At 52.2% G+C, this 14217-nt stretch overlaps 1 protein-coding gene across 1 annotated transcript in view; it reads left to right on the top strand.

Moving 5' to 3' along the window:
• The window catches only part of MYO15A (myosin XVA), an 85243-nt gene extending 76215 nt beyond the window's left edge, over positions 1-9028 (top strand). Inside the window, exons 61-65 of the mRNA XM_074964869.1 lie at positions 1262-1395; positions 3555-3688; positions 4625-4758; positions 5596-5736; positions 8224-9028. Coding sequence (XP_074820970.1) covers positions 1262-1395; positions 3555-3688; positions 4625-4758; positions 5596-5736; positions 8224-8325 — 645 coding nt within the window. The 3' untranslated portion in view covers positions 8326-9028. The remainder of the gene's footprint in view (positions 1-1261; positions 1396-3554; positions 3689-4624; positions 4759-5595; positions 5737-8223) is intronic.
• The last annotated feature ends 5189 nt before the right edge of the window (positions 9029-14217 follow it).

Raw genomic sequence — 14217 nt, 5'->3', positions numbered from 1 at the left:
CGTGAGATCCTCCTTTCTCTTCCTGCAGTCCCCTGCCTGGGTCTTTTACAGACCTTTTCACTTCGGCAGCAAATAAATCAGGATTCAACGGACAACAGCCTCCTTCATTACACAGCCCTGACTCATCCCCGGGGCAGATCCGTCCTGGGCATTGAATGAGGCAGGAGGCCTGTGGAAAAGATAAGATGTGTTCATGTAATTAATGACTGTATCATACTCTGCATGCACAAGGGGGCCACATTAAGGCTGCAAAGGCCCCCTTAATTCTGGCATTTTCTTTTTTTTTAAGAGATTATTAGTAGTATTTTATTATTTAAACTGTACTTTGTATTTATTTGTTGGTTCTGGCATTTTCTAACTTGTATGCTTGACTTGGCAACCTTAACAATGTTCTTTGAATGTCATTTGGTGGGTGCAATTTACTCGGTTTATTGACCAGCAAACTGAAAAAAACCCAGCAATTCCCTCATGTGGCATGATATTGCCACCTGTGTGGGTCATCGGCAGGGTCGGAACCTTTAGATCCATCGCCCAGACCTCTGCCATGTGCGCTAATGGAGTTACTGGAGTATGGCAGTAGTAGGTTGTCATCTTCTGTGTGGACCAGCACTAGAGGATGTTGGGACTCTTAGCCAGAGGGTTTCATGGATATTTGCTGACAGTGGAGGAATAGTGAGACTCAGGAATCTCGGGTTCCATTCCAGCCTCTGGAGGGGAGCGTTCTCTAGTGGGCGCAGCCTCTATGCCTATTTCCCCTAAGCTAGACTCCTGCTGCCCCTTTCCCTCCAACATACCCACGTTCTTCTCCTTGCCCCACTCTGTCCCACTCCCAGTCTCCTTGCCCAGCCAGTCCCAGAATTCCCCTAGTTCCTCCGCAGATCTCAGGTGCCCCCCTCTGCCCTGGGCATCCCTCCCTGACTCTTCAAAGTTTCCCCCCCGAAGAGTGGGTACGCGCACATGTAGAGTCTAAGACCGCGATTCAGGAAAGCATCTCTGTTCAGGAAGGTACTCAAGTCCCCATGCTTCTCTTTGAAGTCCGTGTGAAGTTACGTGCTTTGCCTCAATCTGCATCGTGTGTTGTTATGCCATGGCCCTCTCCGCGGTGTCTGACTGCCTGTATGTGTGTGAACGCAGTCGCACCAGTACGTGCATTTCCTGGGCACATCCCATGCAGCCCAGCAGCTCCCAGATCAGCTCCCGTTTACTCCTGATGAGAAAGTGTGACAAAGCCACACCTGGCATGCTCTGTATCTTCTTTCAGGTCCTGCCCGATTATCTCAAGGGGCTCTTCAACATCCTACCTCCCCTGCAACCCAGCAAACAGCAGTGCCAGCAGGTCTCCAAACTGGCAGCCCTCCAGCACCGGGCCAAGGACAGCATGTACCTGCCCACTGTGTAGGTACCCTGGGCATGGTGGCACTTGGGTGCTACCCTGCTTACCACGGCTTGTGTCCCATCATGTTGTGTTTGCGCCTTAGTGAGAAGGGAGCCCCGGCTAGTTGCTGGAGCAGAGCGGCCAGAACTCCTGGGTTCTGTTCCACACTTCGCTGCTTACTCGTTGTGTGACCTTGGGCGAGTCACTTAGCTTCTCTCTGCCTAATGTTCCTTAGCTCTAAAACATATGTGTGATACGTACTGCCACCTCCCAGAGCTGCTTGGCTCCATTGTTTGCAGAGTGCCTCCAGGTCCTCGGAGGGCACGGGGCGAGCTATAGACAGACGAGGTGTCATCAGCATCAGTATGACCTGACAGGCCACCCCAGAGTCTGTCTTCATTGCAGTGAGCCCAGTGTCTTCCCTGGGTTTTGCTCCCATCTCCCATCCACACACACACAACCTCTCGGCCGAGTCTAGTGGCGCTTTCAACCCAGGCTAGTCAGCCTCACTGGGGCTCTGGGTTAGAGTCCAGGTTCCGCTTCCACGCAGGCTGCTAACGCACCCACTCTGCAGCGAGGACACTGGCTGAAGAGTGCGGATAGTCCTCCAGGACTTTCCTACAATTCCCCCACATGCCCAGAAGGACAGACAAGTTCTCCCACAATTCACTGGGAAAGAATTATAGAGCGGCTTGGCTGACTGCAGCGCCAAGAACAATGGGGCATCCCCCCAGCAGAACCGGGGAGACACATGGGGGGAGCACAGCACCAGCATGGACACAGGAACTCAGGTTGGACTTTGCAGTGGGGCTGCTCGTACCAGGGCAGCGCTAAACCCGGGTGCTCTGACCCTGGTGCTGATCACCTGGGCTGACTGCGCAAGGCATCCCCCCAGAGCTGAGCTTGCACAGAGAAATGATTGCATGGAATGAGAAGATTCAAAATTCCGGTCTCAAATCAGAGCACTAACTATTCCTGTCGTGGTGAATTAAATCCCGCATGTACTTTTGGGGCTGGGGAATTCCTGGAATTTGAGTCACTACAAAAAATCTCCTGGAAGGTGAAGCTTTTAGAGGAGTGCAGAGAGCCTGCAGAATTGCTGCCCCGTGGGGGGGGCGGCCCGAGGGGAGAGGAGAGGTGGGAGACTTTCTACCACTTACATAAGACTTAAATGAGAAGAAAGATGAACTCACGTAGGAATTTCAGTTCCAGATCAAATGCCAAGGACTGAGGGGCTCTTGGCCTACGGCTGCTTTATGAACTTGGGTTTCCTGGTAGCAGTGACCTTGTGGCTCAACTCCAAAGTCCTCCAGTCTTATTAAACTGAGTGCATAGCTGACTGTGGCCCTTCCCCTGAAATCTGATCCATGTGGGTATGCCCTTGCAGAGCCCCACTGACATCAGTGAGATTCCCAACAGGTGCCAGGGTCAGCATGCAGGATCTGGGCCTAGGTTTGCAATGTATTCAGACTGAACTCTATCTATATGTGCTTGTCTCTGGGTGTCAAGCATAGGACCCTGCATGGAGGTGCAGAGATGTTCTGCTGACTCTCCCTGGTAACCAGACCAGGTGAGTCTCATTAGTGCCACTAAGGAGCAGAGCTGCTGTGCTGCAAGAGACAGCTAGTGGGAAGGGCAGGAGTCCTGCAGGGGGAAACACTCATCAGCCTGCTCAAGAAGGAGGCCCCAGTCCCTGAAAGACTTTTGCATGTGATTTAACTGGGTTCAAAAAACTAAGCGTGTGCCTGAGTCTTTGCAGAATGGGGACCTATGCTTGTAAGCACACTGCTGCTGTACGGTTTTGTTATTAATGGAGGCAGAGCCCCAGGACGGGCGGAGTGGGACCGAGGCTGGACAATACCCATGGTGAATGTGCTGCATTAGGAGTGGGGTGGGGAGTCCCTGCATGAGAATGATTCAGGGATGAGGGACTCCCCACCTCAGCAAGACACCGTGGGACCTGCAGGTCAGGAGCCCCCCCTCAGGGCTGAGCCCTGGCTGCTATTACCCAAGGAGGGGTCTTTGTTCTTCTCCACACCCTGGTTCTCTGCTGCCCTGGAGCTGGGTGATGGGTGGGCAGTGCTCTCCCACAGCAGGTTTTCTGTCCTCCAACATGGACAGGCCCTGAGTGTTTGCCTGGGGCTGTCTGTGACCTTTCCCTGGGTCTCTCCCCGCGCAGCCGGGAGGTGCAGGGTTACGTCCCGCCCCAGTTCTGCCGAGCGCTGAAGGCTCAGTCGTGGCTCAACGTGGTGCTGCAGCATCTGCCGCAGGTCCAGGCCCTGAGCGCCCACCAGGCCAGAGCTCAGTTCCTAGGTAAGCCCCCCCTTTCCCCCCCCCCGCAGGGACATGGGGCAGGCAACGCGGCCAGGCGCGCGAGTGAGCCGCTGCTGGGAGTCGGCCGAGCCTGGGATTTGGGGAGCTTTTTTGGATCAGAGGGGAACATGGTCAAAGGTGGGGCAGGAGCAGAAGCAGCTGAGTCCTGCCCTGGTGTTGAGGGGCACAGCAGCAGAGATGAGCCCCTCTCCCCCCCAGCCCATGCCATGGCTGGGCCTTTGCAGCAATAGCTGTGGGGGGGTCTCAGCAGTGCCCCCCAGGCACTTGCCATGCCCTCGGCGCTGCCTCGGGCGTCCCGGCTTCTGTTCATTCATCAGCGATGCAAAATGTTGCTGCCCAAACCGATTCCCGAGCCTGTGGCAGAGGGTGGGGAGGAAGCAGGAGAGGCTCTTGCTCTGGAAGAGACCGTGTGTGGGTGCTGGGTACCTGGCATGTTGAGGGAGGGGCGAGTTAGAGCCGCCCTGCCATGCCCCCCCACATGCCCTCAGCCAGATCTCCACCAGGCTCAAAGAGCTCAGTTAACCCCGCTCCCACCCTCCATGGTTAGGCCCTGGCCTCTACCGGCGTAAACCTTCACGAAGAGCCTCGTGTGGGACAACCTGCCCCTCCGCTGGGGGCACGTGGGAGCCCAGAGGGGGCGGGGCTGTTTAGAAGGGGGTGTGGCCAAATGCAATGATTGATCATCTCGCTCTCTTAGCAGCTTCCACCAGCAGGGCTGCAGGACCGAATGCCGCCTCCCCCTGCAGGGCAGTGGCAGTATTACCGCCTGCCCCGAGGGGGCGGATCTCCCTGCCCTGGAGGGGACCCCCTTGTGGCTATGTCCCAGCTGATCATCATGGTTCAGCCCCAGGGTCGGGTTCCTGGCTGCGCCCTGGGCAGATCCCTGGCTTTGCTGACTGCATGTCGTCTCCGCAGGGCTGCTGAGCGCCTTCCCCTTGTTTGGCTCTTCCTTCTTCTACATCCAGAGCTGCAGTAACAATGCCATCGTCTCGCCGTGCATCCTGGCCGTCAACCAGAACGGCCTCAACTTCCTCAACAAGGACACCCACGTAGGTGTAGGGGACAGCAGGCCAGCCCCTCGCCCGGCCCCTCCAGGAGGTGCTCGCTTCATACACGCAGGGTGCAGTTGCAGCATGTCGGCAAGGCTCATTGGCTGCTGGGTGATGTCTGCCCTGGGAGGGCTGGATCCGAAAGTGAAACCCATTGGGACTGGCATCATGTGGGTTGGGAGTGGGGTCGTGTGCTCTAATACATCACAGAGAGTCCCCCCTCCCCCCGGGCTCAGCCGTGTGCCTCCTAATACGGCAGTGGCCCGTGTGTTAGACACCAGAGCCTTCACTCTGTCGTGCACTGGATTCAGGTGATAGCTTAATTCTGCTGTTGCTGTGACCCTGGCTGTTGGACCGGGCTAGAGAGCTAACCCCAGCGGCCCGGAGGGGGAGGATGGCCTGTACATAGAGTGCCCACCCCATTCTCGGTCTGCCTCTCAGTGCAAAGCTGTTGCCTCGTGATCCACGGCAATTTTTCCAAAGACTAATGGGGATGAATTATTCAGGGGGCCCAAGGCAGGGATACCTATTATTGCCTCATTGTTTCCTTGTGCTCCCCCGTCCCTCTGTCTGTATCCATCTGTTGTTTCCTGTCCTGTGCTTAGATTGGAAGCTCTTTGGGGCAGGGCTGTCCCATTTTTCTGGCTTTGTACAGTGCCTAGCACAGAGGAGTCCTGGTCCGTGACTCAGGCTCCTAGGCACGACTGCAGTAAGAATGATAAAGGACAGTAGCCGGGAAGGATGGGATGAACTGGTAGGAAGGAGCTCATAGTCTGTACACTGGGGCCGGGTCCCTGGTGGGGCGTGCGTATGAAGGAGCTGTGCATCCATCCCCAGGAGCTGATTGTGAAGTTCTCGCTGAAGGAGATTCAGTCCACGAGGACCCAGCGGCCCACAGCCGGCTCCAGCTACCCCTACGTGGAGATCATGCTGGGAGACTTGATGTCACAGAGGATGACGCAGCTGCAGCTGGAGCAGGTATGGAGTGCAGCTAAGCAGCTTGCCTTTCCCCCTCTTTAAACCCCTCGGCCCTGTCTTGATTCAAGGCCCGGGGCAGGGTAATGCCAGGATGTGCTTAGGGGATGGGAGGGCCACAGCGAAGGCTCCTATGGTGTTATCGCCTCCCCTGAATTCACATGGCCATTTAGGCTCTTAAACTTAGACTGTAATGTGACTCCTGATGGTTGGCTTCCCGGGGATTTGTGGGTTGAATGGCATGGACCTTCATTGCCGAGGCCCCGCTCCCCAGCCATGGGGCTGGCGGGATGCAGCCCAGCCTTCCTGGTTCCCCTCTGCAGGGGGCAGGATGCCAGGAGCCCATCCCACCCCACCCCACCGCACAAAGCACCGGTGAAGGGTTTCTGTGGGCTCTGGGAGCAGGGAGTGAAGGGTGTGGAGCTAGCTTGCCCCCTCCCCACAAATGAGATGAACTCCAGAGAGCAACATGAGCCCTCTATATTGCACTTGTGAGACACCGAGCCCCTGTATTACAACACAGTAAAGACAGCAGTGCCCCTGGCCAGCAGGTTGGGGGAGCACAGAACCCCACCAGGGTGAGGTTCAGGGAGGGGAACGTAGCCAGGGCACCTGCGTCTCATCAGGACAATCCCCCTGCAGAGGACACGCCACGTGACTCATCCTCTCTCCAGCCCCTTAATTCTCTCCTTGTCGCTTCTCTTCCTACTGTCTCCTTCTGGCTTTCCTCCTGGCTTCTTCACCCGGATCTCTGAAGCTAAACCTTCAGATGGTAGGTAGCTGCTGCTCCCAGAAAGAATGCTCGTGGGTTGTATTTGGAGAGGGTACAGAAATACAGCAAAGCCAGCACCATCCCCAGCCTGTCTCTTCCGGGATCAGTGCACAAAAGTGCTCCTGTACCACATACTCCACATCAGCAAACTAAGAGACACATCTTCAGACAAGTTAGGTGTGCAGCAGCACACGCAGTGAGTGTGCATTTGTGCTAAGCAGGCTGGACTCTGCGCTTGCGGTTACCCACTTTTCACATGCAGTCCTGGTAACTCCGCACACAAACTAAGCACCTCATTGCAACCAGATTTCCTCATGACAGGGTTTGCTTTTTCCCTGCCTAACTTGGTTGAACAACCAGCGCATGGAGGCAGCTGCTTAAATATAAGGGAATCCTAGTGAGTAAAAACTCAGGGTACATCTCTGCTGCAGTCCGAGGTGTGATTGCAGCCTGCGTGTTAGCTTCCATCAAAGCCAGCTTGAGTAACAATAGCAGTGAAGCTGTGACGACACAGACTTCAGCATGAGCTACTTGCTCAAGTCTCGACCCATAGCCTTGGGCAGGGTTGTGCCCCCCAGGCTGCAGTCCAGGCTGCCACGGCTTCGCTGCTGGTGTTACTCAAGCTGGCTAGATTAAAGCTATCCCGGGTACGTCTACCCGCGCTGCAGTCAGACCCCCTGACTGCAATCTAGATGCATCCTCAGAGTCTAAAACCCAATGAAATCCTGGCTCTGCCAGATGTCCAGCTGGTCCAGCAGTGTCCAAAGTCTAATGCACCAGTGCATTTGCCTTTTAACTGCAACATGAGGACTGAGTAGATCATACAGGTTTTTATTGCTGGTGGACTCCGGCAAGGAGCAATTTCTATGCATCTCTCCAGGATGCGGAGGGGAAGGTGGCCTCATGGTTTAAAGCCCAGGACTGGGAGGCAAGAGAAGAGGGGCTCATTATTACACCTTTCCGACGGTCTCGCTACCAGTGTTCGGAGCTGCTCGATGTCCCTTCTCGGACCAGGGGCGTGTTACACTAACTGCGTGTAGTTTTGTAGCTCAGGGGCACTGCCAGATATGGGGGACATGGGAGAAGCAGGGGACGCTCTGGTGCTGCCTATTGTGCTGGGTAAAAGGCAGCTCCAGTGCTGCCCCTTGTACAAGGCCAGCGGTGTGAGGGCGTTTCACAGAGAGTCCAGGCAAGTGCCAGTGGGAGGCCACAGTGGAACAGTAACTGGAGGGAAGGACCAGCAGGAGGAGGAGCAGAAAATCGGAGGAGCTGGGTATTGGTAACCATGATGGCCTCAGGCCTGGGAAGTGCTCCCAGCGACAGCAGTAGGCGTGGGTGGCGCTCTGCATCCGGCAGGAGGCACTCAGCAGCTGTCAGGATTGGGCCCTGCGAGTACAACGGGCTCACACAGCGTTGTGCCCCTGCAGGCAGGCACCGTTTTCGTTCCTATGCAACAGAACAGTGGGTCCAAGGCAGCAGAGCCCCCTTGCTTTCCTTGGCTCAGGGCGCAGGTACTCAGGAGGTGTCTGCCAAGGGATGGGCATTCGGCTTTCACCATTGCAAGACCGGACGCTACACAACAAAATGGCCCCAGCAAATTTCAGCACAGGGGTGCAATTCATTCTAAGTCAGGCTAGGGGGCACTAATGCTGGGGGGGGGGGGCGGTAACCAGAGTTAAAATGCTGTAACGCTCCCTTGTGCTTCCTTCCCTCTTTAGGGCCTAGAGTTGTGTCGCGTGATCGCCACCCACATGGAAAGTCTGTTGAACGCTCGCGAGAAGAGACTCACCCTCCCTCCCAGTGAGATTACACTGCTCTGATCAGGCATGTTACACACACGCACGCTCGCACACTCCCTCCCTAACCGCCACTTGAGTGAAAGCCAGCATGGAGATAAACAAATATCTCCGTGTCCTGGGAGACGCAACGTAGACTAAATATAGAGACTGATGGGACAGACTCCCAGCTGGTTTGAGTCAGCGTAGCCCCAGTGGCCTGGGGCTGATGTACATCTGCTGAGGTGCTGGGACGGGGGACTTACAGACCGTATGTGAGGTCTGAGAAGTTAAGAGCGTGGGGAATGCAGTCTGGCCAGTTAACAGGTGAACACAGATGCCTTAATTTCTATTTAATAACTGCCCTCCTGGACATAGGTCATGACCTTTTTCCAGAATCAGGTGTATTTAATCCATTCCTTTAGTAGCAACATATTAACTGATTGTCCTTGAGCAGGACACGTCCAGTTTTGCACATCTGCCTGTACCGAGGACCCGGCAATCTAACAGTTTGCATGCTGCATACACCGGATGGTTTTTATTTGTGTTCGCTCCCGGTGTTTTGGTCTTGTTTGTCCTGTGATCTAATTCTCATTTTTATAAGTGTCACTGGCGCCTGCATTTGTACACTGGTCCGTAGCGCTAGCCCTGTAAATGGCTTCCCGTTTTTGTAACGTTTTGCACTCAGCATTGCTTTGAGATTTTATTTTTGTTTCTCATTTGTGCAAAATTAAAAATTCCTTTTAAGTCCAAAGCCGCCTGTTGTTTGGGTGTGCTGGTTTGTGCTGGGGAACAAAGTTGTTTCTCTTTCCTCAACGCAGGATTTGTGTCGAGCAGGGGTTCTCAAACTTCATTGCACCGCGACCCCCTTCTGACAACAAGAATTACTACAGGATCCCAGGAGGGGGGACCGAAGCCTGACTAGACTAATATTTACAATTGTGTTCATAAATTGGCTGTCAGTTAACGCAAGTTAAAAGAGGCCCCCAAACTCTAGTCTAGATGGATCCCCACAGAACAGTAGAGCACTTGATGGTCATATTTGCACTCGGGTTCTGGTGAAATTCGAGGATCACTACAGCTTCTCTGCTGCTAGCAACAGAGGCGGTGCTAGCCTAGACCAGCCACAAGTGCTTTACCACCATGGCAACTCGGCCTTGAGAAACTGCAGTTTGTACACTGCAATTCGCTGAATCCAGTCAGGCCTTTCATCTGAATCACCGCAGTTCTTTACACGACAGCTGGTCATGTGGTTAAGGCACAGGACCAGGAATCTGGGTTATGTTCGTGGCCCTGCCAGACTTTCCACATGACTTCGGACATGTCCCTTAGGGATTATTCTGGCATTTAAAGCCGCATCCAAGCTGCAGCGATATAGCGAGCGTTTGCCAGCTGAGCCCCTGCCCTAATGTAAACACAGAACTGAGACGAGCCTGGGTTGGTGACGCGGCAGATTGTCTGGAAGGGACTCAAAAGTCAAAGGCTGCCACAAACTCGTCGGAACCAGCATCAGCCAAAACGTTAACAGCAACGCCCAAGAACCGAATCAGATAGCTTTGCATAGCATGACCTCTATGTTCACCACAGACAGGCCTAACTGTATTACTTGAGCAGCCAGGTGCCCAGGGAGTTCTGAAATTCCCACTAGGAGCCTAGCTGCCTCTTTAGGCACCTAAAACCTGGTCCCAGGAGCTCATAAACCAGTGAGTTCCTTTGAGGCCAACGCAGAGGCTCTGGTTTCACGATACTGTTGGCATGGAGTGGGCTGGGGCTGGGGCAGGTTTGCTTTGCAACGTTATACAGCTAGAGGCTGGGTGTGACAAGTGGAGTGGAATTCCCCCAGTGATGAGAGAGATGGAGAGTCTGAGCTGGGGCACTGGCTCAGACCCAGCTTGAAAGCAAACCCGTGTAGCACAGTCTTTGCAGCCTGGAAGGCAGGATGGTCTAGTGGGACAGGTGCTGGCATGTGACTCAGGAAACCAAGGTTCAGTTCCTCATTTACCAAACTTCCTGTGTGATCTTGGGCAAGTCACTTAATCTGTCAGAGGGATAAAGCACTTCTGTGCCTGACAACGATGTTGTGAGGAATTAGTGATCGGGAGGTGCTCAGACACTACCGAGAAGAGGGCCATCCAAGTACTCAGATAGAGAGATTAGCTCTCTTCTCCATCGCCCTTAAAGGACCTGCCCAGCCTTGCTCCCACTGAAGTCCAGGACAAAGCTCTTATCGGTCTCAGCTGCAGGATTGGTCCCAAAATGTACTTTATGTCTAAAATTTGGGACCAAAACTGGAAGGGATGGGGAGTTACCAGAACTCAGGACACCAGCAAGTCACTGCGGGCGCCTCTCCCAGGCTGGCTGGACTGTGCGGCCTCTTTAAAGGAGAGAAGGATTGTTGCGGTGCTGGTTCGCCCCGCCGCTGATAATCTCAACAAGTGGGTCTGTTTGTTGGCACCTGCAGAGTGGAGCTAGTTTTGGACTCAACTTCTGTTGTGACTCACTGGCAGGAGAGGGGTTGGATCCCCCACGGTCTCTTCTCCTGCCTTTAATCAGTTAACCACTGAAATGAAATATTTTTAATCCTTTAAATGTTTAACTTTTTAAACGGTATTTACATCCCTATTGCTTATGGTGAATCCTCGGCTCACAAAACACACCTCAGGACAAGTTCTGAAGCCATCTGCCTGGTACGGGTCTTCCAATCTCTTCCTAGGTCTGTGAAGTTACTTTCTTAGCCTGCTCAACCCTTACCATTGTCACTTCCATTCCCATTAGATATGGACAGTAAGGAGAGGATCTTAACCAGCCTTCTTCAGGGTAGACGGAGAAGGAAAATACTAGAGAAGGGTAGAATAAAGTCGCCCAAGACAGGTTCTATCAGATGCTCAGCTGATGCTATACTTCACCCTTGCAGGCTGAGGAGAAGCAATCCATGACTTCTTGTAGCCCCTAAGAGCCAGTGCGCACTCCATCCTATTTCTCCTGTCCGTGTTCTAGTCCATCATCTCTGCAGTAGTCACCGAGGCTGATTAATTGCTGCCTTCTCCTAAACATCACCACTTGTCCTTCTCATTAATCATTTACTATTCAAGTAACAGCCTTGCGTACTGCGTGCCCAATCCGAAAGGAGAGGAACCAAACTGCAACATCATCCACCTCTAGTGTAACTTTACATGGTTGTGTGGGAAGCTAGGACAAGAATGTGATCAAGTTCCTAGCCCTAATTCAGCCAGTGCTCGTTTCCTATATATGATCCGTGCCTCAGGATGGGTTCATTTAGAAGCAGGAAATGAATCTATTGACAGGTAATATTGTTCTGTCTTGTTTCCCAACTCGATTCCAGAGCATGGCTGTGCACAATGAACAATAGCGTATCATCTGGGTCTGGAGTCTATAGCTTTTATGGGAAGCCCAACCTTCTATAAAATGTTCTATTTTAAGTGGGTTTTATCTCAGTAGGTTTCAAAGTAGCTTTTCTCCATCAAGAAAAAGATCCCAAAGGTTTGACTTACAGCACAGTTCCAAAATAGAACTGTTACTATAAGTTGTCTTGTTTGCGAGAATCAGGGCATCAATTGTAAGTTTATCCAGTTTATTTTTAATTTTGTTGACGGCAGCATGTTGAGTGACTGGTTGTTGGGAACCCCTACCCCCTCTCCCCCGAGACATCGGCTGTTTTTATAAGATTTTGGTGTCCAACTTTCTGGTCCCATCATGTCATCTCAAGGCCATCTCAAAACAGGTCTTGTGTGTGCCAAACTTCGATTCTTTGGAGAGGAGTCACAGACACCAGTCCTTGCAGTATGCAAAACTCCAAATATTTTTGTAATTGCCGGCCTTAAGTGGGCCTCTCCCCAAAACTGACGCTCACTATGGATGACCTAATTCAAACCTGATAGGCCCAAGCTGGCCTTGCACCTGATTAGTGCAAAGGTCTTGGAGGGAAGCGTTGCAAGGCAGAGTAAGCGAAGTTCGCAAACCATAAGGCTAAGATACCTCGCCTTTCAGGTCAACAAGCCATCAGAGGGAAGAGTGACCTTCCAAAATCCCCAAGAGCAGCCACCTTTGGGAGAGGAAGTCAGGACATCAAGGTCCAGCCCACTCCTTTGACCAGTCTGCCCCTGCATCTGAAGGCCCGTTGGCGACAAGTGATGTGCCAGCAGCATATCACTGTCTGGTTCCTTCACTGCAGCCCCAGCTCCTACCCTAAGCGTTCAAGAGACTGCAAGAGCTCCTAAAGCCCTGATACCTCAAGTATCTAGTTTCTCTTTTTTCTGGTTTTGTCTGTTGTTTTTAATTAGCCGGCTGACATCCTAGCTATTCAGCCTTTTTATTGTTAGGGCGTGCAAGTGAACGCATGGCTGTGTGTGTGTGTGAACCCCCAGAAAGTCCACATGGGACAGGTATCTGAAAGAAAAGTTCTCCAGGGTTAAACAGCTCTAAATATTGTCTCATAAAATTACTCACTGAAGTGTGATTGTCACCTGTAATTTCTAGAAAATAATGGTTGTCAAAATGTGGTATATCAAGAGTGTTTTGTTAAAGTCTGTGTTATAGGAGGGCAGAAGGAAAGGGTTAGTCACCAGGCAAGAATGGAAATCTAAGAGGAAGTTTTATAATTGGCCCTGAGGCTGTGGCTCAGCCTTTAGATAATAATTTGGTTTCCATATTTAAGATATTTAGCCAGCTCCAGGTTACAGACTGGATGACTTTTGTAAAATCCTTTAATTGTATAACCAAACAGGCAGCTACCTTCTTAGAATCCTCTTTACAATTTGAAGGTTGATTTTTTTTTTAATTAATTTGACCATTTAACTAATTTGATGATTTAACTTCAATCCAACATTGAGACTAATCTGTCAACTTGACCTTGATTTGATATCGATTTGACAGCTGTGTTGCTTGAGTCCATAGTTTAATATTATTAATACAAGCTTAGCTTTGCGGCTATGTTTTCTTGATTTAATTTTTAAGTTTTGGAGTAAACATTTGTAAAAAGATGAGTCACATTTCTTGCAATGAGCAGTGTGGATCCAGAACTTCTAAAGACCTGGGAAGAGACCAGCTGGTCAACCGGAAAGTCACAGAGACCTAAAAGCCTGACCTCCTCCCCATAATTGGTTCTCTCAGTCTGGGGCAAGTCTTCAGACCAGCTCTGGAGCCTGACAGGCGCAGCCAGCGCAGGAGAGTTCTTCCCTGCCAAGAGGTAGGTGTGTGAATCATTTTCAGTCTAATCTTTATGGAGATGACAGCTCCGAGATGCTAATCCCTCCCCTCAACCCTTCCAGGGCAGCAGCAGCAGCTTGTTCTTCCTCAGCAGAGACATGTTCCTTTCTTTTCCACTTATTTTCCTCCATTCTGCCCCTTCTGACTCATGCGGTGGGTGGTTCAACTTGTTTTTCGCTGGCCACTCCCACATCAACCCAAAGACCGAAGCAGTGCGTTCTCAATGCTGCAACCAAACCGAGCATAATTCCTGTCCCAAGCCAGGATTGGCTGGCAAGGCACGGACTTTGGCTAGCCACCGTCATGGTATGCAGGGCTATTTTCATCAAGTTGGGTTGTTTTCTGGAGCCACATGACATGAGGGTCTCTGCCTGTATAGCAAGACTCAACACTCTTGCCTGGCCTGCCAAATCACTGCTGTTACACGGCACATACAAAGGATAAGCTTCATCGTTCTGGGCTATTACCAAAAGGGAAACGAGGAACCAACCCGGAAGAGCGGGTATCTGGCAGTCTGCAGCGCTCCTCTGGCAGGAGATGGAGTATTTGTTCCCTCGCCCTTGTCTGCAGCAGAGTTGATTTCTGCTGTTAGTACTGACCAGCGCTCGTTTGCATGGGCTGCCTCCGGCGGGAGAGTCTATTCCACTGAGCAGGCTGTGGGACGGCTCTGCAGTGGGGAAAGGCTATCAGCTAGCACCGCAAAACGGTACA

The sequence above is a fragment of the Natator depressus genome, chromosome 10 (assembly GCF_965152275.1).
Source record: "Natator depressus isolate rNatDep1 chromosome 10, rNatDep2.hap1, whole genome shotgun sequence".
In the NCBI taxonomy this organism is placed as follows: Eukaryota; Metazoa; Chordata; order Testudines; family Cheloniidae; genus Natator; species Natator depressus.
This window is presented reverse-complemented; position numbering and strand designations above follow the sequence as displayed.